The sequence below is a fragment of the Sitophilus oryzae genome, unplaced genomic scaffold (assembly GCF_002938485.1).
Source record: "Sitophilus oryzae breed Bouriz unplaced genomic scaffold, Soryzae_2.0 scaffold_179_pilon_pilon, whole genome shotgun sequence".
In the NCBI taxonomy this organism is placed as follows: domain Eukaryota; kingdom Metazoa; phylum Arthropoda; class Insecta; order Coleoptera; family Curculionidae; genus Sitophilus; species Sitophilus oryzae.
In genome coordinates this window covers 10,587,919-10,615,630 of record NW_022146501.1, presented here as the reverse complement: position 1 = coordinate 10,615,630, position 27,712 = coordinate 10,587,919, and the positions used below count along the sequence as shown (strand labels likewise).

Genomic DNA, 27,712 nt, shown 5'->3' with positions numbered 1-27,712 from the left:
TTCATTTCTCCAAGGGTATCAATGTTTTTAATACTAAATATTTAATGAAGTTTATTTATTGATCAGTTATTGTGTTGCAATAATAAAAATAATACTACCTTATACAGAGTGTCTAAAAATTTATTTTAAATAATTATTAGCTTCAAACGGCAATAACTTCTTTAATTTAAATGGAATGCCCTGTATATTTTAGGAGAATCAGATGCACAATTAAATTGTCTATCAAATTGTATTATACCATTTTTACCTATCCCTTCAAGTTTTCGTAGAAAATGCATTTTCTTATAATTTAGAACTCATTTATCAATATATCCATGGAATATTGACATTTTAGATTGTTTTTAAAGCAACAAATGTACAAAATGTACAGACTAGTAATATTATCGTTTTTAGCAAAACGATAATATTACTAGCCCCATTTGTATGCAAACAGAAAACTATTTAAATCTTTATAAAAAAGAGTATACCATTAATTAAATATAACACCATTATTTCCGCCCATATACTAATTAATTACATACTTAATTGTGTTCGTTAATAAATTATTATAAATAAATTTGGATTTCAGTCAGAAATCAATATAATAATGAGTTATCAAATTAAAGTCTCTTGTTGTTATAAATAAGCATTTATTAAAAAATGAAATATCATTTTTAAGGTGTTACTTTTTATCACACTGTCTAATGCCCATACAAAATTCAGTTTTTTAATATTTGGAGCAATTATTATTAATCAACGTAAACAGTCAGTTAATGTAGTTTGAATACTGGGATCATATTAATTGGTCCTCTTTAACAAATATTTAAACAGTTTTTTTTTATTTTTTAATGAAATAAACGAATTATATCGACAATATTAGTATCTGTACTCTTTAAAAATTTGGTACATCTTTAAAAATAATCTAAAAAGTCAATAGTCCATGGGTATATTGATAAATAAGTTCTAAATTACAAGAAAATGCATTTTCTACGGAAACTTAAAGAGATAGGTAAAAAATGGTGTAATATAATTTGATAGACAATTAAATTGTGCATCTGATTCTCGTAAAATATACAGGGTGTTCCATTTAAATTAAACAAGTTATTGCCGTTTGAAGCTAATAATTATTTAAAATAAATTTTTAGACACTCTGTATAAGGTAGTATTATTTTTATTATTGCAACACAATAACTGATCAGTAAATAAACTACAGTAAATATTTAGTATTAAAAACTTTGATACTTGGAGAAATGAAGCCTTAAAATTTTTACTGCAATTTCACAAAATTGAAAATATTTCAAAAACGGCAAGGTTTAAGTGTAGTAAACCTTAATCAAATTTACCTTTATTTTAATCGTAGAAACTAAAAATGTAATAATATATAGGGTGTTCCATTTAAAAAAATACAACTTTGATATTTTTTATTTACTTGGGACACGCTGTATCTTGTAAAAATATTTTTAAATTGTAGCTGTAATAGTCCTTCAACGAACCCAAAACTTAGAATTTGTAAAAACCTAGTCGTTTAGCTACAATACTCCGTGTCGTATGTGGTGAACAACCCCTGTATAGGCTATATTCCTCTTCTTGATGATTTCGAAGAGTTATATTTTTTTTTAATAATCCGTGTTGCCACCTCTAGCCCTTATGCAAGTTTCTATCCGCGCTGGTAGGCTTCTTCTTAAATTATCAACGTTGTCTTGTTGTATGTTTTCCCATTCTGCTAATGCTGCATCAATTAGCTGTGAGAGATATCCTGGATTGTTTCGACGAGCTCTAACCCTTCTTTTGAGCTGGTCCCACAAGTGTTCGATAGGGTTTAGATCTGGTAAACATGCAAACCAGTCTAAAACTATGACACCTTCCTTTTCAAGACATTCTCTAGCCACTCTGCTGTTAAATTTATTCCCAATTGCAGCTCTCCAAAGCCTAATGATTGGTTCTAGCACTAAATCAACATACCTCTGGCCCGTTAAAGTTTTTTGAAGTGGTAACAATGGAGATTTTGCTCCCAGCCGAGAGGCTAATACCTCCCGAGAACATTACAGTTCCTCCTTTATATGTTTGTACAGATTTGGTAGCCTGGAGTCTTGCTCGTTTTCCTGGGGCTCTGAGTATCATCTGGTCTCATCCGAAGAAAGGATATTTTGCCAATTCTCAAATGTTCAGTTTTGATGTTGAAGGCATCAATTTAGCCGGTCAATTTTATTTTGCCGAGATAACTGTAGGATCCGTAACTCCCTCCTACTGTAGAACCCTCGATCACGAAGCCTATTTCTTATGGTTTCAACTGAAACGTTCACACCTGTAGCTGCCAGAAGTTGTCTTTGTAGCTTTGGATGAGAAACATTGAGATTTCTTCTAACTATTTGACACACAAAGTGGTCCTGTTGTTCAGTTGTGACTCTTTGACGACTTTGTCAGGGCCTGTTCTTGAGAGTTCCTAGTTCCAAATACCTTGCATATGTTTTCGATACATATGCAAGACCCTGAGTAAAGCCTACTGTCTCTGCTACGTCTCTTTGGGGCATTCCTTGTTCAGTGAGAGCAATAATTCTTCCCCTCTATACATCTGTTAATCCAACATAAGGAATTTTTTTTATTTTTTGGGTCGAATGAAAATTACCAGATAGTCGTGATTTTACTTCTGAACACAAAATTCACAAGAAAATAAATCGCAGCAGTCGTTTATTCTTTATTATCACGTTTATTTACAACAAGAAGCCTTATCTTAAAGTTGTATACCAGTGTTTTTCCTCTGCAAAAAGTTTAGTCAGAAATGATGTTATTAGTCAGTGATTGTTGTTTAGTTTTGTGTATTTTAATAATAACCTATATTTTTAGCCGACCATACCAATAGGTATGGTAGGCTATTAAGATCGAAAAAAAAATGTTTTTTAATTTCACTCAAAATGAGTTATTTGGCCATAAATGACCAAAATACAAAACATTTTCATGGTGTCTGTCTGTCTGTCCGTCTGTAACACGATAACTCAAAAACCGTTAAACCGATTTTAACCAAATTTGGCACAAAAATACTGTGGCGCCCTAGAATCTGGCCATTAGTTTTTGGTGGGGGTGGGGGGTTGGAAAGGGGGTATGGGAGGGGGTTAAAAATTTTAAAAAATCGTAACTCCAAAATTACAGTAGCTAGCGAAACGCGGTTTTCAATTTAAGATTAGGAATAATATTTGCAACAAAATTTGTAATAACATCAAAATCAGTCAAAGTCGCAGTTTTTGAGATAAAAAAAATTGGAAAAATTCCTTTACTTTGAAACTAAAAGAACTGCCTACGAACTTTTTATTAACATATTTTAGTATGGGCGGCTATACGTGCCCCCTGGCGCCAATTTTTTAATACACTTATTCAGTAATTAATTTTGAACATCTTCAGATTAAAACTGTTTATTTCTTATCACGATTAATTATCTTGATTAATCTCATATTGTAGGAAGCGTCAAAAAATTAATCATGTTATTTCATTTTTGGTTTAGTTTTTTGTTTCGACGCTAGTGATAACAACAGATAAATAATTGAGTTCCTTAAACTTATTGCCAACCAAACGAGCAAAATCAATAGACAATTTAGTATTTCAATCATTGTTGACCTCTCTGTATTAAGATAATGGATGGTCCATAGTTTCTTTCATAGAGAATAGGTGCAGAATAGACTAAACCTAAAACAGCAGCGGCGGTAGTACCGATAGCGGCGGTACCGTCGAACGATACAGTACTTTCGCGATGGACCTTGGTTGGTTCGGCGAGGTCCCAAACGAGGTCACCACACAAGGTCTTCACGCCTAAGACCATGGCGGTCCTAACCTTGCTATACAATATGTTTTTGATGGAAATTTTAATTATTGTGTTCGTCAACACGGTCGCTCTCGGAATTCTCGATTTGGTTTTTCGGTACCACCACTAATCTAATTAATTTGCTTAAAAAACTCAATCTTAAATGTTAATATAATTATACTACATAATTATAGCACAGTATTCGTAAGTATAGTTATTAGAAAAGCTCTCAAAGGTTGATACCTGCAGCTATAGTGCTACTATTTGAGTAGAGAAAAGAAATATGTGCATACTTTTTACAAGCTTATATTTAGCAGTGATATGATGTTAGTACGTCATTTTAACCCTTTATAGGTTGATGGTCGCAAAATCGACCATTTTAATATAACGAACTAATCAGTCGCGTGGAAGTGTTTTATCGCCCAGTTTGTTTGCTATGCATAAGCATATACGTTGGCCGAATTGGCGCGAAAAGTTAACGTAAGCGGTTGAATATTCGACCAGTGAGTGTTGGTGACACTGAGTTCGCTGTGTGTCATTCATGTGGGTAATAATTGTCGTCTAAGCATTTTCTATGCAAATTTCGTGTGATAAAAATTTAAAAATATAGAAACAAATGTATCTGTGGCGTTTGTTTCATTTTATTTAGTGCACCAAATTTACTGCTCGGATAATATTTTCTAAAATCGTTAAAATTTCCTGTATATTGTCGATCATTTCTCATTGGATGCGAGTTTCTCGAAAAGCAAAATTTGATTTACTTGATATGGACATATTTTTTTTTCTTACATTGGATGATACATACAGTTTATACATTAGATTATTACATATTATCTATTTGCTTTAACAGTCTCTGGTTGAAAAATCGACCATCAAACAAGAAAACAAGAAAACAAACAACGCTTTATTGTACAAAAAGCCAAAACAGCTTCATCGACAAAGCACTCACAAAACAACAAAATCACAAAAAAAATACAAACAAAAAATACACAATACAAATAATACAATTCAAAAAAATTTAAGTCTTTAAAATTACAAAAAGAATATACATGGACAGTTTTAGAACAGTACGCAGTAAATAGATATAATTTTAGAGTTATAAAATATTAAATACTTGACCTTTGACCAGTGTGTGAGATGATCAAAATTTTAAAATTCAAAATTGTTCATAATTAAACATCAACAAAAAAGTCGTTTACCGCCAGTAAGTATGATTTTAGAGCTTTTTTGGCATTGTACAGTATTGAACCTTTAACTAGTTCTGAGCTCGGGGTTGGCAAATAAAGATCGTGCATTCCTAAGTGGATAGTTATGAGATGGCCTTTCGGGAATAGCAGATATGTGCTTGCGGGTTAAGCAAACGGATTCAAAAATGAATAAAGAAGGAAGAGTCAGTATTTTCAAATTTTTAAAGAAATTCTGGCAGTGAGTTCTACTGTTCAGTCACAATAAATATCGAACTGCCCTCTTTTGAAGTCTGAAAACACGATCAAATTTTGTTGCGCAGCAAGTACCCCAGTATGGAAGGGCATAACAAAGATGTGATTCAAAAAGGGCATAATAGGCTATTCTAGAGGTTGAGAAGTTAAGTTCCTTAGAAACTGATCTTAGCGCAAAACAGGCAGCGCTTAGTTTCTTCGATGTGAAAGTCCCATTTTAACGAGTTGTCTACAACAAGTCCTAAGAATTTCACAGAGTCCACGACGTCAATAGTGGTGTCATTAAGTACAAAAGGTTGTATAGTACTTTTATATGACAAAACTTTAGTTTTTGATAGGTTGAGGCGATTAGAATCGCACCAAGACTTAATGGTGCGTAAGTCACTGGATATAGTATCATATAGTGCCGCAACATCTGGGCCGCTCCAAGTGAAACTAGTATCGTCCGCAAAGAGGCAGATTTTACCGCTAATGTCTAGATTTGCAATGTCGTTGATAAACACCAGAAACAAAATAGGGTCAAGTACTGAACCCTGAGGGACACCACATTCTATAAGAAGACATAGACGTATCAATCCTCACAAGCTGCCTTCTGTTGCGAGGTTTGACTTAAGCCATTCGAACGGCACTCCTCCGAAACCATAGTATTGCAATTTGTTAATTAAGATATTATGATTTACACAATCGAAAGCCTTAGAGAAATCACAGAAAATTGTAGCTGTAGAGTGATGGTTATTCAGGCTAGAGTATACATTATTAAAAAGGTCGAACATATCATTTGTGCAACTGTTACTTAGAAATCCAAATTGATGTGATTAAGAAGATATGCTCCCTTTGTGCTAGTTTATATATTTTTGAAGTCATTTTTATCAAACTTGAAAATAATTAGTACTGTCTTATCTTCTTACAGTGCCATACTCTATATAGAGCGTCGGCTACCTCTCGCATATACGTGTGATGTGTGTCATCAGTTTTTCACAAGTACACGGACCTACAGTTTATTGCCGAATCCGAACGGCTCTATTTGAGAGGCTGCAAATATACTTAAGATGGTTTGCCATTACCTTCCTTGAGGTGGCGGCTCGTTGGTCGCTCTATTTAGATAAATAAATATTTTTATTTAAATAAATAAAGCGACCGTACTGGCTGGGGATCGAACCCAGTACCTTCCGCTCCGCAGATCGACACACTAACGCTGGAGCTACGGCCGGCCACTATACTTATAAAGGCCACAGTATATTTACACTGCCTTATAAAGGGTTAAAATATGCAATTCATTTTTTAACTTCGAGGGTTGTCTTTTATATTTTGCATATAGAGAAAACCAAGTCTAGATAGCTTTAAACGCTATCGTTTTTCTAAGTATTCTTTAGGAAGAGAAATACATTTTTGCATCCGTTTGAACCAATTCTGAAGGAGTTATTCCACTTGCTTGTTAGTACCTTCAAAATTGCGTTTTTGAAGGCGCTGACTGCATCTTCTGGGGACTGGAACCTTTGCCTTTGACCACGCAGTTTATTCTTAATTTTTGGAAAAGTAAAAAAGTCGTTAGGACTTAGGTCGGGTCTGTATGGAAGATGGTTCAAAAAATCGGTGCTTTCTTTCTTAAAAACTCAATTGTTTTTCGAGCTGTGTGAGAACTTGCATTGTTTTGGTGGAGGATCATTGTTCGTTGAGGGTTGTTTTTCAAAACTCTGCAATTAATTCCGGCAAACAAATATACGATATGTACCAGTCAGCAGTAACAGTTCTCTAGCAAAGGAATTGTTGCTACATGACCCGCTTTTGAGACAAATGTCGCCACCATCTTTTTGGAAACACTTTTGTCGGTTTTGGTTTATCTGGGAACACCCAAACAGCCGATTAACGTTTATTTTCGGGTTCATAACAGTAAATCCAGGATTGACCACCACTGATAATACATATTTTGTTGAGTTTCCTGCGTTAAACCGGTGTAGGGATTTTTGACACCAAATTCCAAATTTTCAATAATTTTTCTTTCGCGAAGAAAAAAAACTCATACACGTGTTTCAGGGGTCGAAATATACTACACATATTTGTACTTATTTAAGGCTCACCCTGTATATAAAAAACCCACTTTAATCTTTAAAAAAAATCATCCACCTCCTATTTTTTCGAACATATTTACACCCTGTATGTAATACAATTGACTCCATAGTTCATGCTTACCAAATAATATAATACCGTATTATTGAAAAAAAAAAAAACGGCGTCCAGTTGGCTGGGAAATGACGATCCATGACATTTCCCATATAAATTTACATATAAAATTACAGCTATCTTCATTTCATAGCCATCGCTGACGCCGTTTTTTTTCGATCATACGGTATTTAATTTCAAGAATTTGACAATAATATGTTATTTTTTTAACTTCAACCGCTAAAAACAAAATATACCAAAAAATAGGAGTGAACGAAACGTATGTTTATATTATACGACCAGTTGCAACAATTATCATTAGTTTGTATTTTATTAAACAAAATATCTGGGATGTTTTAAATTAATTGTTATTGTTTTCAGATTGTTACACGCAACGACAAGGGTGTGCGAGGTTATTGCACGGCATTTTTGTTGGCTTTCGACAAACATTTCAATCTGGCTTTGGATGAGGTCGAAGAATTTTGGAAAAGGTCGATCAAAACGAAATTCACAGGTAGGTAACCTATAACGATAACAATTTTTATTAATTTATAAGGTTTTGTTCGTTAAAAGTCTTTGAATGAAAAGATTAAGGAAGGAATATAATGTTATCCATGTGTTCTTGCAGTAGAGAGGGGATCGACTTTATGAACCCCCCCCCCATTCTGACAGTTCTGTTTGACGTTTCAGTTGACACATTTGAATTTGTTTTGAAGTTTGGCGGATTTTTGGTGCACTCTGAGCTTATTTTATGTTATTTATTATTCATTCTACCATTGATTTTTGTTTAGACTTAGTAAATCTAGAAGAATATTATGTCAGAATTTAATAGTTAGTTATGCAGAAATTGAGATAAACAACTTGGTCGTTTTTCAAATAAGTCCAAATTAACGAGTAATTCAAGTTTGAAAATTAAAAAACAATATTTATTTTTAAAAAAATTTAGAGACACAGGATTTTTTCTGTGTATGCATCCCTTTTAGTGCCGTGCATCCCTTTTACTGAGCGATCCTTTCCTAACAAACACAGGCGTTAGGCAGGGATGTGTCTTAGCGCCTTTCCTATTTAATATATTCATGGCAGCGCTCTCCATTATAGTGGACAGCAAACTGCAGGAGAGAGGTTTGGGCATTATATACAGATACGACGGCGGTCTGTTCAACATAAAAAGACTCAGGGCAAAAACACGTACAAAATTCATCACATAACTTCAATACGCTGATGATGTGCTCTAGTTGCAAATACGTTACAGCAATTGCAAGAAATGTTGAACACATATACATGGGCATACGAGGCTTTGGGACTTAGCTGAACATCGATAAAAATAAAATCATGTGCACTCCCCCGGAAGATCACAACAATGCTATAAAAATCGCAGAAGAACTATTGGAATATGTAGCGGAATTCAATTACCTCGGCAGTTTGATTTCGGAAAAGGCCAATATCGACTCTGAAATTCAACACAGGATTAGCAGCGCCTCAAGAGCATTCTGGAAATTAAAAGACAAGGTTTTCTACAATCATGACTTGAGCACAAAAACGAAACTTGCAGTGTACCGGGCAATAATAATTCCCACCATGTTATATGGAAGCGAAACCTAGGTGCCGTACCGCCGACACATGAACGCATTAAACAAGTTGCAACAGATACACCAGAATTTATAAAAGATGCGAATACCAACTAGACGAAACTCAATTTGGATTTCGCAGTGGCCTAGGTACTCGTGAGGCGTTATTCGGATTAAACGTTATCACTCAGCGTTGCAGAGACATGAATGTCAATGTAATCGCTTGTTTTATAGATTATAGAAAAGCCTTTGACTGCGTTAACCATCAAAAACTTATAGAAGTCCTCAAAACAACCGGAATAGATAGAGAAGAAATTCGATTGATTACAAATCTCTACTGGCAGCAAAACGCAGTGGTTAAAATTGAAGGAACATCGTCAGAAGAAATCACGATTAAACGAGGTGTAAGACAGGGCTGTGTGCTGTCACCGCTCTTATTTAATATATATTCAGAGGCTATCTTCAAAGAAGCTCTAGAAGGAATCGAATGTGGAATTAAGATTAACGGGAAAGTGATCAATAATATCAGGTATGCCGACGATACAGTTGTGCTGGCCGAGAATGAACAAGATTTGCAGAGGCTAATGAATGAATTAGTTCGGCATAGTGAAAACTGCGGTCTCCTCATAAATACCACAAAAACGAAGGTTCTTGCATTCACCAAAACACCTGTGCAGATTCACCTGGATATCAACGGTGACCCAGTAGAGCAAGTGTCTTCATACAAGTATTTGGGGTGTATTGTAAATGATCAATGCGACCCGAAGAAAGAAATTAGAAGCCGCATAGAACAGGCTAGAAAAACATTTATAAATATGAGACAATTTTTCACAAGGTCAGATTTGAGTTTGGAGCTACGGGTACGCATGGTCAGATGCTACATTTTTTCAGTTCTCCTGTACGGGTGTGAGAGTTGACATATCGTTAGAAAAAAAACTAGATGCCTTCGAAATGTATATTTACCGCCGTATATTAAGAATATCACGGGTCCAAAGAGTTTCAAATGTGGAGGTTCTTAATCGAATGAGAAAACAGAAAGAACTCATGCTTACCATCAAAGAAAGAAAAACACGCTACATAGGCCACATAATGAGGGGTAAAAAGTATGTAACTTCTCAGATTAATAATTGATGGCAAAGTCCAGGGCAAAAGATCTATCGGCAGACGCCAGAATTCCTGGCTAAAGGACATTCGTAGACGGTTTGGTTGCTCATCAATCGACATATTTCGTATGGCTGTATCTAGAATGACGTTAGCTATTTGGATCGCCAACCTTCGAAAGGAGACGGCGTCGTAAGAAGAAGAACAGATACATCTTAGACAACTCTTAAGAATAAAATGGTTCCATAGCGATCCACAAGTTTGTTGATATGTTCCTTTTTTAATCTTTTTATTCAAAGTTAAAAGTAGCATAATATACCTTTTTATATAAATAAAAAATGAGTTAAACAATTATATTTACTATATTATTTTTCCGAAAATTTAGGAATTAAAATAAAATTATCATTTTTATATATTATATTAATACCAGGTGCTAAAGAAAGTTTCTTGCGAAAATAATATCGTTTATTTTTTGAAATACCTCAATCTGTCAAAATTACATAAAAAATTATATTTTTTTGGGCCAAATCCAGGTTTGACCCAAAAAATTAAACAAAAAATAAAACAATTATGTCGAATGAATCAGTGAAAAAAGTCATGAAGAATTATTATGAAAAATAAAGTTAAGTAAGGTAATCCTTTATTTTCCTTTTTTTTTTTTTCTCTGTTATAAATAAGAATATATTAATAATTCAAGAAAAAACATTTATTTTCTGATAAATGATTTATTTAAAACATTTGCCTTATGTTTCTTCAGTGCCAACCAATGCCAGTGGTACTGGTGACGTAAGTATGAAGAAATCTGGCAACCATGTACAAGTTCCTCCAGTAAAAACGAAGCAAATTAGCAAAAACACTGAAGAATGTCAAAGGTACGTGCAGCGAATGGTAATGAGAGGTGAACACGTAGTGTTGATATGTGCATTGTTGGAAAACACTTGATACAATTGTTATATTTCTTTTATTTTGTTTCATTAACTCTTGATTTTGTTATTTGTACATAAGCTCAATTTAAATCTTATTATTTTTTAAGGACTATATCTAGTATTATTTATTTTTGGAAATAACAACGGCTAAAATAAGCAGAGCAACTAAAAAAATCATATAAATCAAACATTAAGGATTGTAACTTTTACAAAAATTAGTGCCGAACTTTGTGTTTGTTTTTTTTAATTAATTGTTAGAATTGTTCATTAACTTTCTTTTTTTTTTGTTTTTGTTCTTTGTGATGTTGTACATAGGTATGTTGATTTTATAACTAATAAAATGTTTTAAAAATATGTTATGTTTAGTATTTATTTTAAAATTTTAAAACGCTAAGTCAGTTTTTTAATTCAAGGCATATAAGAATCAGCACAACAAAAATTATCATCAACTGGTATTTCAGTGGTCACTGTGGCGCGCTTTTTTTCACTCGCATAGCAGAAGAATACATTATTTTCTTTTTGTTAAAATGTTTTTTCTTTTGCTAATTTAAAATTTTGATGTACTTAATGATCTTAAATTAATAAGTTATCAGAGTGTAACATCAGTGCTACTATTTTTTTGGTGAAATTTGAATTTTTCGACAGGTTGCCTTGTTTTAACTGTTCATTTTTACTTTCATTTTGCCTCCCATCATTTTTGGGTAAATTGTTTATTTCAGTTTTACCACTGCCAAGCGTTATTTTTAATTTTCCGTTAATACAGAGAATTTTCTTTGAGAATAAAATTGTTTTTTAAATTTTGTCTTGATAAATTTGAATCTATGAAATATTGAATTAGGGGAGTTATATTTTTTTTTGTTTATTTTATTATGTATTTTATGCAAAGTGTGTAAATTTGGTAAGACATTATGTCAGGAATAGAATTATAGTAAGTTTATTGTGAATCTTAAAAAGAGGTTTAAAAATATGTAGTTACTTGCAGTACAGCGTGATATCGTCCACAAGTTAAAATCTTGAAAAATATTGTAACAGTTTTTCATTAGTAACATAATCACTTTCGAAATTTGTCTTGAGTTAACCTATGCAGGGTGAGTCATAAATAAGTACAAATATTTTTAGGGCTGATAGATCTCGATAAAAAAACATATTTTCTCTTTACCGTTTTTGAAATAAGTCCAAATTAACCGAGTTATTCAAATTTGAAAATTAAAAAAAATTTTGAGAGCCACCGAATTTTTACGGTATCTGCATCCCTTTTAGTGCTGTAGACAGGCAGTTCTAAAAAGTTTTCTAAAATATATAGGATCATTTAAAATAAAATGCACCATTTTCAACATCTTTTTTGCGAAAAAAACTCATTCGCCATGTTCCTGGGGTCGAAATATAATAGCCCTAAAAACATTTGCACTTATTTAAGACTCACCCTGTATATTATGTCTTGCATCGGTTAACCGGAAATTCCAGGAAATGAAAATTTCTTTTGAAAAGAAGTAAGTACACCTCAAAATAATCTAGATCGTTTACGTATTGTTTTATGGGTTTATCACTATGAATTCTCCTGGTATTATTATTTTTTCTTTAATTCTTGATTAAAAGCAAACTATGTTAATCGTTCGTTGATTGATTAAAGAAAATCTAACAGTTAACAAAATGACCATTCTATTATGCAAGAAAGAAATTAATAAAATATGAAGATTAGTTTAAATTTTATAATTTTATGCTAAAACTATGAAGTAGACGACTCGATGTTTGGTGAAAAGAGCCATTATAGCGTAACACCATTAAGAGAAAGTAGTTGTCTGCGTTATGTAGATTTTTCAGATATTTTACTAGCCTTTTTTAAGCTAAAATACCTGTTTAAGCTAAGATACCTGTGTACGAGTCTTAAATAAGTGCAAATATTTTCAGGGCTGGTAGATCTCGATAAAAGAAACATATTTTCTCTTCACCGTTTTTCAAATAACTCCAAAATAACCGAGTTATTCTACTTTGAAAATTTAAGAAAAAAATATATTTTTTCGTTAAATTTTGAAAACCACTGTATCTCTTCTGGGTTTTCTTTCTTGTGTGTGAATTAAATCTACTACTTATATTGTCATATTATGAAAATATATTTTTAGCCGACCATAACAACAGGTATGGTAGGTATTAAGATCGGCAAAAATTTTTTTTTAATTTCACTCAAAATGAGTTATTTGATCTGTAACACGATAACTTAAAAACCGCTAAACCGATTTTAACCAAATTTGGCACAAAGATACTGTGGCACCCGAGAATCTGGCCATTAGTTTTTGGTGGAGGTGGGGGGTATGGGAGGGGGTTAAAAATTTTAAAAAATCCTAACTCCAAAATTACAGTAGCTAGCGAAACGCGGTTTTCAATTTAAGATTAGGAATAATATTTGCAACAAAATTTGTAATAACATCAAAATCAGTCAAAGTCGCAGTTTTTGAGATAAAAAAAATTGGAAAAATTCCTTTACTTTGAAACTAAAAGAACTGCCTACCAACTTTTTATTAACATATTTTAGTATGGGCGGCTATACGTGCCCCCGGCGCCATTTTTTAACTTAAAATTGTTTTTTTTTAATTTTTTTCAAAAAATTCCAAATTTGAAATATTTTTCGTGGAAAAAACAAATAGAAGTGTTTCTGGGATCGAAATATACTACCCCTAAAATATTTACAGTTGTTTACGACTCAGCTTGTATATAAATAAATGATTTTACTGGTAAACCCCGAGGTAAACCCCAATTCGAAAAATTATAATATAAAAACGATTCCTTATTTTTAAAATATCAATCACCTCCTTTTTTTCGCATTTGTTTCTTACAGCATATTAAAAATAATGTATATACCTTTGTGACGGGCTCGTTCCGAAAAAGTCTATTTTTAACGGAACGTCAATGGTTTATAATAGATCAATCTGCTAAAAACTAAAGTGTTTTTTAATGGTTACAGCGCTTTCAGATGGAGCGGAGCGTCCGAGCGGACCGTCCGCGATTTCGAGCAAGTACCATGAGTTTATATGAGCAATTTTACAAGAGTGGCGTATGCTCCGTCCGGATGAGCTATCTTGAAAAAACATCCTCGCGGACCGGACGGTCCGCCCCATCTGAATGCGCTGTTAGTTGTATTTAGATAATTTAAATAGATATTTCTCTTTTTTTTTTGCTTTTTTTCTCTTACGATGGGAAGAGGTATACGTCCGAAAACGTTAAACATTTTTTGTCGGTTATGCAAATTTGTTTTACTACTATAAAGCCACTGCGAAGGCGGTGTGTTGCCCTTTGAATTCAATCCAACGCTGTTTACAAAAAATAACTTTTTATTTTGTTTTGATTCCTCTTCCAGTGATGAAAAACCCAGACCTTTTCATGAAATTACACCATATTGCTGTACTACAAGTAATATAACACAATAATATTATAGATTTAGTGCAATTTTCAAATATGGTTTAACATTTTACAAAAAATATACTTATTAATTCTCTTTAAAATCAACAATTTTAATTTAAACCAGATTACGTACGAAAAAATAACTAGAAAATTACTAATTAAATAACGTATCGTGCGTTAAATGATAAATTGATATCGTTTTTAAAAAATAATTACAACAAAATAATATTTACACAACCAATGCAATTATTAATGCCTATTAATATTTCTTGGAAGTATACAACGATTTTTTTAAGCAGATGTCTTTCATGTGTTATTTATACGATAAATTAGCTTTATTTATTTATATTTTATTTTTATTATGATCGTTGTTTTGTAGAACATTCAATTAAGTATTATAATAATTACGAATATATATTTTTCTTTCAAGTGGTCTTGATCTGAATTTTTAATGGCCATAATGCGTTCTTTCAAAGTCATCGAATAACTAAATCATTTCCATAGATCCAGTGACGTACCGTGACTTTGAATTTTGAGACCAAAAACTGACAAATAATTTGTCAAAAAAATCATATTACAGCTATATGTTTTATTTTGCATAAAAATGTTAACTAATAAGTTAGAATAATTATATTTTTTCCCTAACTAAGTGGTTTTATCGCTAAATTTAACTAAAGCTAAGAACAACACAAATCTTAAATGCGAGGACTATTATAACAACAACTACATCGTAAAAGACTATTTTGGTAGCATTCTGAACGTGGATTCAAGTTAAACTTTTTAGAAAATAATTTAAAGGAAAAATGAACCTGCTCGCAGATGCTTGTTCCGAGTAAAATGCTAGAGCTCTATGATTTGCTTTTATAAACTCTGGCACATGATGCAGAATTGCATGAATCTTTGGAGTTATCTTAATACCTAAGTTGAGTATTTCCAATCTAAATTGTTCGATGTCATGTTCAAAATGTTTGTTTAGTGCTTGACCAAAACAACTCGAAACTACTTGATTGAATGCAGAAAACATTGCAATATATTTATTTCCTAAAAAAAAAGATGTTTAGGTTTTTGCTTCTAAAAACTTTGAATAGGATTCTTTACCGGGCGATATCGTCTTCAAAATATCCACTTTCTTTAAAAGTTGTCTGGCGTTATTTCCGTTACATTTTCCATAATGATATAGTTTCAATCCCGCTTTTGTTATCCATTCTGTTGCAACATTGGTATTCTCCAATCAAAACAATCAAATAGTTTTTGAACCACACCTAACAAAAGGTGAAGCTCAGGAGGGGGAATATACTTTAAGACAGGTGTTTCTTCGTCGCCAATGATTAAAGGTATGTTTATGCAGTTTTCTAAAAAATAATTGCCCTTTTTTATATGGTTCATTGAACAACAGTTTAAAAAATACAAAAAAAATATTTCAAAAGCGCTTACTAAAATCTTTGGCTTTTGTTATATTTAGTTTTGAATGATCTTTTAATTTCCATATCCTTTACATTTACATCACACCATGGGCAAGTGTGAGTGGATGAATTTGACTGAAGACCAAGGAGAATCATAATAAGCTTAAAGTCAACGGCAAAAGTATAGGAACAAATTCCACGTATGGACTGCAGATCTAACGTCTCAAAGAGGCTTTTAATGTTAGCATAAGATTCAGACAACTTTGGTCCTAAGCCAATTATGAATAGTTTATTAATTCCAGCACTTTTATATTTCTTGAAATATTCGGGATCATTTTCAGGGAGCACATTCAGACAAACTTTAAGTGATCCACCACCACTATCAATGCTAATTTTTAGATGAAAATCTTCAGATAATTCTCTAATTTCCAAAATATATGATAGAAGACCAGATAAATCTGAGCAGTATACAAAAATTAATATTAAGTGAATTAACATTTTTCCTTTAAATTTTATTCTAAAATGTTTAACTTGAATTCTAGTTCAGAATGCTACCAAAATAGTCTTTTACGATGTATTTGTTGTTATAATAGTCCACGTATTTAAGATTTGTGTTGTATTTAGCTTTAGTTAAATTTAGCGATAAAACCACTTAGTTAGGGAAGAATTATAATTATTCTGACTTATTAGTTAATATTTTTATGCAAAATAAAACATATAGCTGTAATATGATTTTTTTGACAAATTATTGTTTCAGTTTTTGGTCTCAAAATTCAAAGTCACGGTACGTCACTGGATCTATGGAAATGATTTAGTTGTTCCATGATTTTGAAAGAACGCATTATGGCCATTAAAAAATTACTAATTTTACAATTTATATATTTTTTATTTTGAATCATATAAAAACCGAACAGTGCTCTATCTCCTACAGAAAAAGGCGTTTCCTGTATACTTTTCAAAGATGTATACAGTATGTCCCCGGATCATATTTACAAGAGGAAAACAATTTGTATTATTAACATTTTGAGAAAAATGTATTTTTCATTGAAATTTTTGTTTGTCCTAAAATGGTAAATTCCCTTTATACTTCTTCAAATTTCACTACCGTTTCAAAAAAAAAAATTCAAAAATATCTAAGGTTGAATTAAAAAAAAAGATCAAAAAATCACAACGCGTCTTAGTTGTAAAATCAATTCGTTTCCATTATTGCTAAGTATCATTTTTGGTACGATGTTTAAGATTACTTTAAATAATGAAGATAGTGATTGTGAGACAGTGATTGTGAGTACATACTATAATCAATTAAACAACAATGAATAATAGTGTAATTAATAATAAAGAATAATAATAAAAACCTAACCTAACTTAACGACTTTATACAGGAAAATTATGACATTTTTCGTTAAATTCTATGACATTCTTCTCCAAACCAAACTATCCGATGATAACTAATGTCAACTTTTCAGTGGCAATGAAGTAAATAAAGTTTGTGTTCCTTTACCAATGTAAAACAGCAAAAAAATATGTCCTTAATTATATTTAATATTAACCATCTCTGAAAGAATGAAAACTAAACGATACTACCAGACGCGCTTTGATGTTTAAGAGTTTGAAAAAATATGAGAATATGGTTGAATTTTTTGTAACGCCAAAAAGAAAGCATTTTCGCAACATTTCAATAACAAAAATGTCTTTTCTCTTGTAAAGATCATCGTCCGGGGACATAGATATCACATAAATTATGCATTATACTTCAATAGAAAAAGGTGTTTCAAAACTAAACTGACTTACCGAAAGATAGCCATCCGAATAAGTTAATCCAAACAGGTAAAAAAACAACTGTATATAATCCAAAAGAAAAAAAAACTAAGACACTTTGTCTAGACACCTTCACAAAAGTAACTCTATTTCTTCAGTTCAAAGTAGTATAATCCAAAAACCAAAAAAAAAACACACTTAAGTATCCACGCACTCGCAAGTCAATCACAACACGCGCAACGAAAATAATAGTCCTTTAAAGTACTCTTCGAGTTTACCACAAAAATTTGCGAAAAAACTGTTTTTCTCTGTGAAAAATTTCCAAAAAATTGGCTCGAGCGTCTACGCGAAGGACCACGGTGAGCGTGAAGCGCGCCGCGATCGTCTTTTGTCGGGGCAAACGCGCGCGCGAATCGATCGTCAACTGTCTAGTTGATCGAATGGTGGTGGTGGTCGCGAGCGACTGCGATGGCTAAGCCAAAGGTGCGCGAAACGGACTGACTGAGCCCACTAGAGTCGGCTGGTTTGGAGGCAACGGGGAGCGCATGTTGGAGAAAGATTTTCGCCCGTGTGTTGGTTGGCTACGAAGGATAGTGATCGCGTTCTTCTGTTGTTATTTTTTTCGGCAGGAAAAAAATGGGAAAAGCGCGTTGACAGGTTGGGGTTGGGGGTTTGTCAGTAAACTTATAAAATTACTGGTTTCTTGTATGTTTTTGATTTAATAGTATCATTTCATTATGCTAGATTCAGTAGATGGAGTTGCAATCTAATAAGTAGTCTTGCGGTCCCTTCCTATTTCACCTGAAATGACTGCAACTTTTGATTTTCAAATATTATCAAGTATTTTTTTACTTTATTCGATAGAAAATGACACTCTGAATAGAATGACATATCGTATATCACCTTTTGACATTTTCACTTAAAAAAAATCGTATTTTAAATTTCAATCTAGAGTGCCATGACTGTGTTAAAAACACTAATTTTTAATCAGGGAGCTTTGGAAAAATAGATTTGATCGTCTAATGTTTTAGTGTCTTGTCCTGGCCGGTTAAAATATGCCCAAATCGTATTTTTAATCATATCTCAATTTTTTCAAATGGAACGAGGTTGGTTCATTAGCATATTTAGAAAAAGCATTTTTTTCGAATAATTTAGTACCACACACTTGGTATTCGAGTATATTGCCGTTTTGAACCGCATGTTACAATTTCAAATAAACCATATGCGAAAATGTAAAAAGTAGACATATCATATGTCATTCTGTTCAGAGTGTAATTTTCTATCGAGTAAAATAAAAAATACCGAGGATGCCATTTAAAAATCTAAAGTTGTAGTAATTTCCGGTGAAACCGGAAGTGACAAAAAACAATTGAATGCGTCAATAAATCTTAATTTATGTCACATACTAACATACCAAATCTCGTTTTTATCTGAAAAAATATAAAAGTTATAGGGGGTAAGCCACTTTTCAGACACACCCGGTATAATAACAAATATAATAAAACTAAATTATGAAGACGTAACCAAATCAAGATGTAAAATAAATTTAAATATATTTTTAGTATTTTTTAAATACTAGTTAAATTTTTAAAGTTGACTTTTTTGGAGCCCCACGTTGGGCTCCATTTTCTATCATTAGATGTTATAAAAAGATGTATAAAATGTTTTTTTATGAGAATTTTCTTTTGGAAATATATATTATGCAACCGCATTTACCGGTGAGCAAAGGGTTGTATATTGAGGAAAACAAAAAACTATTTACATCTTTATATTATTATGGGCGCCACTCAGTTTTGGAAAACTTGGAACTCACTTTTGCAAAAACACAAGTTGAAAACTGAGAAATCAAAATGAGAAGATTAATATTACTTTTTTTAGGAGTTATAGAAATAAAACCGCTGAGAGGTAAACTGATAACTCAGTGTAATGAAATGTACAATTGAATAATTAATTAATATTTGGGCGGAAATAATGGTAGTATATTTATTTACAAAGATTTAAATAGTTTTCTTTTTGTTTAAAAAATGGATTAGCACACTATAGATTTCAGCATCTGTTCATTTTGTAAATTTGTTATTTTCACAAAAAAATCTAAAATGTCAATATTCTATGGATATAATGATAAATGAGGTGTAAATTAATTTATAAGAAAATGCATTTCTACGAAAACTTGAAGAGCCATGTAAAAAAGTTTATAATATAATTTGATAGACTCTAATTTACATCTACCGATTCACGTAAAATGTACAGTGTCTCCCATTTACATTAAACAGGCTATTGCCGTTTAAAGCTAATAATTATATAAAATAAATTTTTAGGCACTTTCTATAAGAATTTTTTAGAATTAGAATTTAGAATGAGTGGGAGGGGGGTTAATCACTTCGACCTTACAGATCCATTGTGTCCCCCTTTCTTGAATCATAACTCATCATACAGTCCCAGGGCTTTGACAAAAGCCAGTATCTGGGACGGTTTTATAGAGGGTAGTTCTCCATCTCCAATATCAGTCGTACCAAAATTCATGGCACGAATGGTTGTCGTCTCGGCACACTCAGTGATGAGGTGTACTGGTGTTTCCCCATCTTCCCCACAGAATCTGCATTCGCCGTTTCTTCTTAGTTTCAATCTACTGAGGTGTTCATTGAGGAGACAGTGTCCTGTTAAAAACCCCTGACAATCCGAAGATTGTTCTTACTCAGACCTAGGAAGATCTGTGATTTTTATTGATCATAAGCCCTCAGAAACTTCTTCGAGTGTCCTAGACCATTGCAAGATTTCCATTCCAGGTTGCGGATGGAATCTTCCAAGTTCTTGAGTTCCTCCTTGAGTTGGTTACCACTTGGAAAGCAGAACGGTTCTGGTCCAGTTAGTGGAGTGTTCGCTCCTTTTCTACCTAGATTATTTGCTTTTTCATTGCCTTTTATCCCTTGGTGAGCAGGCACCCAGTGTAGGAGGACTTTGTTTTCTTTGCCTAATTTATTCAGCTTCTCTATGTATTCTTTGACCAATTTCGAATTGATTGAGACTGAGTTGATCGCCTTTAACGCTGCTTGACTATCAGATAAGATGGCTATTTCTTGTTTCCGATAGTTCCTATCTAAGATAAGTTGTACGCATCTCTCGATAGCGTAGATTTCTGCCTGTAGGATACTAGGGTAAGTGCCCATTGGTTCGGAGTAATTAGCTCTCGGCCCAAACACTCCGATCCTCCACTTTCTATAAGGTAGTGTTATTTTTATTATTGCAAGACAAAATTTAGTAAATAGAAAAACTTCAGTACCATATTTGGTTTAAAAAACGCCTAGAGAAATAAAGCATTGAAATTTTATTGCTACAGCATTTTCACAAAATCGGAAATCTTTCAGAAATGGTTAGATTAAAATGCGGTAAACCTTCAACGATCTGATCACTCACAATTTCCAAAAATCTAATCATTTGGCTACAATACTCCGTTTCGAATAGCGTGAACAACCCTGTATAATCTAGGCAAAAGGCGGGTGCCTTAAGTGTTATTTGAGTATTAATAGAACAGATCTGTTAAGCCCATTAAAATACCAAAAATTCGCAACTTCTAGGCGAAACAAATAAACGAACGATCGATTCGGCCTTAAACGCCGCTGAAAATCCGAGAGAGATCTCGAAAGACTAAGGTCGCGACCACAACCAACCAACGGTCCACTCCTTCGACCGCCAAAATCACGGTCGCTCGAGAACCACCGCTGGTACTGCCTCTGTCACCGTCGCCCGTGGAACGCAGGCACTTGTTATCCTTTGAAATTTCTTTAAGGTTGTGCGGAGAGTAGAGTGCGAAAAGGAAAAAAGAGGTATTGGCGAGCGTGGTTATGTAACGCGGTAGTACTGTTGGGTCGTACTGAAGCTTTGTAGGTGGTTTTTGCTTAAATTAGATGGTGATGGATATTTTTCATCGAATTTGCCCACTGTCTTATATATTTTTTTTTGTCTGTTGTACTATGCTTTCATGCCAGATTACTTTGTGTACTACTTTTTTTTATTTGTATTGAAAATGAAATGGCAGCTGATTCAGATTATACAGCAAGATTTAAATAATTACCATTTCTCAAAGCCGGGATGGTTAGGTTAGGCTACAGAGCGACAAAAGCAAAAGTGAGGCCACAGCGCAGAGAGACCTTCGAGCCATGTTGACAGCGCCTCCACAGAGCAGTGAAACGATAGCAGGGTTGCTGACTAGAGAACGTAAAAATTACGCCAGGCGCGTCAAATAAATTATCCGGCCTGAACGAGAGGGAAGGACGTTATCACTCCCCGGTGATGATACGCCAGACATCATATATCATATACAAAGACATGTAACGAACTAAAAACGTTACAGTATTAATGCAGAAAACAAAGTCTCCTATTCTGGATGCCTGCAACCAAGTGATAGAAGGTAATGAGAAACCAAATGATCTTGCTAGAAAAGGAGCGAACACTGCACTAACTGAACCAGAACCGTTCTGCTTTCCAATCGGAAACCAACTAAAAGCGGAACCTAAGAACTCGGAAGACTCCATCCGTAACCTGGCATGGGAATCCTACAACGGTCTGGGACACTCGAAGAAGTTTCTGAGGACTTACGACCAAGAAAAGATTTTCCTTGGTTGAAGTAAGAACAATCTTCGGATTGTCACGGGTTTTTTAACAGGACACTGTCTCCTCATTGAACACCTCAGTAAATTGAAGCTACGAAAAAACGGCTAATGCAGATTCTGTGGGGAAAATTAAGAAACAACAGAACACCCAGTGGCGGATTAAGACATATTTGCGCCCTAGCTAATAAAAATATGGCGCCCATACCCCCCCATAAATTCTTTAAAAAAGTGTATATCTAAATAGTTGAAGATTATTTTTATATCTAGAATGCAGAAATATAAGAGCAGATTGAAAACGGAAATTTAGACGATTTAACAGTAAATTATATTTGTGTTGTAACGTTTTTAGTTCGTTACATGTTTTTTTATATATATGATATATGATGTCTGGCGTATCGTCACCCGATTCCGTATCGTTCAGGCCTGATAATTTGTTTGAAGCGTTTGGCGTAATTTTTACGTTCTCTAGTCGACAACCCTGTTATCGTTTCACTGCTCTGTGGAGGCGCTGTCAACATCGCTCCAAGGTTTTGCTCTCCGCGCTTAACCTCACTTTGGGTTTGGCCGGTCGGCCATCTCAACAGTCCCTGCTTAGAGAAATTGCAATTATTTAAATCTTGCTGTATAATTTGAATCGGCTGCTATTTCGAAGCTACAGGTAAAGATGGGTCAGTCTTTTTTAGATTCGTTATTATTATTGAGTATTTTTAGGGTAGAGTTTTGGATTGGCCCACCTTAACTCGTATTTGTATTTTGCTGGTACGTTGGTGTACTTTTGCTGTTGTCCTCCAGAATGTCGAATGGAAGAAAGGACAGTTCTTTTGTTTATTATTGAGCCCTCGGAAGTGTTTCGAGGTAGGTTTATTTTGTTTATTAGACCTTGTTTGGTTTTAAACAAGAGTTTCGTATTTTTAGGGTCTTATGGTTGTATGTCCAAGGTACGGACAGTATCCAAGGTACGGGCATTATCCAAGGTCCTAGTAGTGTTCCAAGGTACGGGTAGTGTTCCCATGTATAGTTTTCCTATGAACAGGTGCCCGATAGACGAGTGTCCACTGTACGGATAGTTTATCCTATGTACAGAGTGCCCCAGCGTGGATGTGGTGCTGCTTCGTTCCCATGCTGCTTCGTTCCTGTTTTTAAGCCTAATCGATAGTTACGGCTGTATTAGTGCATGGTGTCCTCAGTCTGGCCCTTTTTTTGTATCGGCTAACAACAAAGCCGAGAGACAGTACAGAGATGCAAGCCCACCTCATGCTGTACTGTTTGAAGCAGGATTGCCTTAAGAACGAACAGCTAAGTGTAGATTTAAGTTCTAGTTTTTATGTTTTAGATTCTCTACATTTTCAGTCTTGAATAATTAATATCGTTGTAGTGGTTAAATTACTTATAGTTAAAATATGATTTAGATCTTAGTTTCTTTGCGAACATTACGTTTTATAATAGTATTACTTTCTGTATATATTATTGCGTCATTTTGACAAATGAATAACCGAACCGATTCTAGAATCTACGGCTTGAAACATCTCAGATTTAATATCGTATGAAATATAACAAATTGAATAAAGTAATGCTACATTTTTTTATATTTTTAATAGCTCTATCTATATCGTATTTTTCCATAGTCTTTTTTGAACATATTTAACATTAGTTCTAACATAACTTTACTTGACATATAACCCCACTATAATTATTAAAATTTTACAATGTTATTTACCATCAGAATTCATCATGAATAAATATAGTCATTAGTTTTAAGTAATATACAACTGTGTTCTCTTTATCTGTACATGCCTGGCGCCCAATATTCATATTTTTGATTTTTTTAATGTTAATTACTTTTTTCCAGCGAAATACCTTATCCACGACTGCTCTCCGATGAAAAGCTGCCGTTCGCAGTGGTAGTTGTTAAAAAAAACGCTATAGTGTGTTGCAGGTTGCAGAATATTTTATTGCTGATTTAAAAGTGTAACGTTTTTAATTCGTTACTTGTTTTTTTTATATATGATCTAAGGTATGTGGTATATTATTGCAAGCGTTCCGTATTCCTGATCCAACCCTGGTAGTTTCGAACTACTTTGTCTAATTTTGTCTAGTTGACAACACTGCTATCGTGTCGCTGTTGTCACGCTGCCAACACCGCCTTTCGATGGTAACCTTACTTTTTATTGCCGCCATCTGACGCCGTCATCAGCTCTGGACTTTTAGAAATTCGAATTGTTTAATTCTTTCGTGAAAATCTGAATCAGTTGAAATTTCAACGCAACAGGTAAAGATGTGATATTGTCTTTTGTAGATTCACTATTCTTACAGGAGTTTGATTTCGGAAAAGGCCAATATTGACTCTGAAATTCAGCACAGGTTTAGCAGCGCCTCAAGAGCATTCTGGAAATTCAAAGATAGTCCGGAGTGCTGTAAGCAGATAATATCACGTATCGGGCTTTTCAGTCACAGAAAAGCTCATGAAAGAAAACGCCTTTCGTAACCATCTTCTGATGCGTGTCGAATACTCGTCAGCGGGTAATGGCAGTATATGTATGTATATATGTATTCTTACAGCGTATTTTTACGGTAGAGTTTTGGCTGAGCCTATATTAACTTGAGTTATCCATATTTGGTACTTTGCTGGCACGTTATTGTCTCCTCATGCTCCAACATGTTTGATAGAGGAAAGACCGGATTTAGTGATCATGGAAACCCTCGAAATATTTTGAGGTGAGTTTATAGAATTTTTTTTTTACAACCAAAATATAAGTTTTAATTTTTATGATGTTTCATAAGGTCCCAGTAGGGAAATAGTTCTTCCCTTATGAACATAAAGCCTACTGTGTTTCTCAGAGGCAGGCGCAAAACTGCAGGCAGGCTCAAAAACGCGTTTTGATTTTTAGGACATATTTTTTAGGAAAAAAAATCAAATATATTTTTGTTTTTCTTAGTTTTCTCTAAAACAGTGTGAAAATTTGGAAAAGTATAAACGGGATTAGTCATTTTAGAACAAGCAAACATTTTCTCTTGTAAAGACAATCCGGGGACATACTGTATATGCGTTCTAATATTTTGATGACTTATGGTAAGTGATTTTGTATGGCTTGAGGGAATGTAATTGAAGATGTATATTTTTTCTCAAACTAGAGAATATTTCCTAACCTAACAGATGGTTAAACATTTGTATTGCATTGACTAAGAGTGGGTCCCATGGGACCCTCCACTGCGGCCGCGAGGGCCTATTGTGGCTCAGTTTCTACAAGCTCTTTAATATACAAAGAGCGTTAAAGTTCGCCCTCAAGACCCAGCCTTTTTGTCTCCTAGATCTGATAGGTCTAGCATGGGTTTGTTAAACATCTCAAACCTGGTCCTGCACCCAGCGGGTACACATAACGTGCTTCATTGTTTCGTCTTCCATACAGAGTCTGCATTCGGCGCCTTCCACCAGTCCCATCCTCTGTAGGTGTGATATCAGCCGGCAGTGGCCCGTGTACACTGCAGTGAGTGTACGCGTTCCATTCCTACCAGCCTTTAGGAGTTCTGTTCTATGTTTGGATGGCCCTGCTAGGATTTTCTTGGCATATTCCATGCCGGGACTGTCATTCCATTCCCGGAACGTCGCATCCCTAACCCATTCACATTCTCTGTCTCTTGCGAGATTTTTTGGAACGCTAAGTGTCGGTTCTGGGCCCACGAATGGCGAGCCTGCACCAATTTTGGCGAGGGAATCAGCACGTTCATTTCCCTCTCGCCGACATGTCCCGGTATCCATATTAGCGAGCGTTCCTATCTCCTAATATATTGAGTAGTTTCTTACAATGAAGAATCGTCATAGACGTGCTTTTCGTTGCCTCGAGTGCTTTCAGCGCGGCTTGACTATCCGAAAATATGCATATTGTTTTCCCGGTGTATTGCTGTTCTACCATCAGCAGTTTCACACAGGTTTCAATAGCATATAGCTCAGCTTGGAAAATTGTGGTGTGTTTTCCAAGACTGTGGTAGATCTCAGTCTTTGGACAGCTGCAGTAAATTCCTGCGCCAGATCCTTTTTCGTTTTTGGATTCGTCCGTGTACCAACATATTTCCGCATGTAATAAACCGTTTCTCGGCTTATCTCATTCGTCCCTATTCGGAAACAGGACGTTGTAGGTGCGTGTCCAGAGTTGGACTGGTCGTGTGAGATCCGAAACCATTCCCAGAATCTCATCCGACATGTCTACTAGCCGGTTTTTTGTTCATACATGGTTAAACATCATCTTACTTCTAAAAAGACCGCTAAATACTTTATTTTGTTACTTTTAATGATATTGCCTAAACAGTACCTTCCTATGGTTACTCAATTTATACCAGTACGATTTAGGGAAGTAACAGCTTTAATAGAGGAATCTTATAATAGAGCTACTAAGAATAGCAAATGCTAAAATTAGATTTTGGAGGTTTGCATTTGGTCTCTAGGCAGAAATATTGTGATTTGAGGTACAAGATGACCTGCAAACTAAACTTACAGTAGTTGTTGTAGAAGCAGATAAAGATTTTGTTATAGTATTTATTAACAAGTTAAAGCCTGATGTGATTTTCTTAAATTATTATTACAATTATTGTTTAGCGATCCCTCGTATATATATAAACTACGATAGCCATGATTTCACATTCGACTGTTGATCGGTACGACTAAGGTTAGCAAGTTCTAACAAATGTCGACCTTAAAATTTTAACTTCCGCACCGAAGAAAACGCATAAATAACACTCAATTACAAATAAAGTACTATAAATTATTAGAAAATTTATTTCTATTTGTTCGAATTTGCCATTTAATTTTCTTCTCTTTCTTCTTATACTCACCAGAAATATATTTCTTTCTCTATTGAAATATCGTTTTTAAGAACAACCAAGGATGTAGTTGGGCGTAGTAGGCGTAGAAAGAATATTTAGAGGTTTGTTATATACAGGGTGAGGCTTAATAAGTGCAATGTGAGTCCTAAATAAGTCTTAAATCAGTGCAAATGTTATTTTTCGCGGAAATTTTTCTTTAAAAATTTAGAATTTAAAAAAAATGTTTTTTTTATTTTTAGATCATAATATCTTTATAATATGGTAACATAGGTAGTAAATTAAATTTACAAGAAAGAAAACCCAGAAAAGATCCAGCGGTTCTCAAACTTTAAACAAAAAATTTTTTTTAAATGTTCAAAGTAAAAAATCTCGTCGGACGATATCCTTCTCTGGCTCATTGGAAAGACGAACAGACTTTACTTCAAAGGGAAAATTCAAAGCAGTTGAAGAAGTGTTAAATACGTGTACTCTTTTATTTTTGTGAGTGATACTACAATAAGATTAGTACTGCATTTGTTACAAGTGACATCAAAATTGGATTATTTTTTAAATAAGAGAAAACTTCTAGAAAAAAAAATGGTCTGTCTATATGTACAAGACATTAAACACTACTACTATGTGTAGTGTTTTGTTGATTGTACCCATACTATCGGGATAAGCTACTTACTTACTTTTGACGAAAGAACATTTTAGCTGAAAATAGGTATGTCTTTGTATTTTTCATTTAATTGTCTGTGTGTATAATTATTTATGTTTTTTTA

The 27,712-nt window shown here is 33.8% G+C and overlaps 2 protein-coding genes across 2 annotated transcripts in view; one reads left to right on the top strand and one right to left on the bottom strand.

Annotated features, from left to right (window-relative positions):
- The window catches only part of LOC115882915 (U7 snRNA-associated Sm-like protein LSm11), a 42,254-nt gene extending 31,040 nt beyond the window's left edge, over positions 1–11,214 (top strand). The window contains exons 3-4 of the mRNA XM_030901183.1: positions 7,753–7,885; positions 10,798–11,214. Of these exons, the coding sequence (XP_030757043.1) occupies positions 7,753–7,885; positions 10,798–10,982 (318 nt within the window). The 3' untranslated portion in view covers positions 10,983–11,214. The remainder of the gene's footprint in view (positions 1–7,752; positions 7,886–10,797) is intronic.
- The window catches only part of LOC115882914 (ecdysone-induced protein 74EF), a 274,754-nt gene extending 256,749 nt beyond the window's left edge, over positions 1–18,005 (bottom strand). Inside the window, exon 1 of the mRNA XM_030901181.1 lies at positions 17,557–18,005. The gene's annotated coding sequence lies outside the window, so the exon portion shown is untranslated. The remainder of the gene's footprint in view (positions 1–17,556) is intronic.
- Between the last annotated feature and the right edge of the window lie 9,707 nt (positions 18,006–27,712).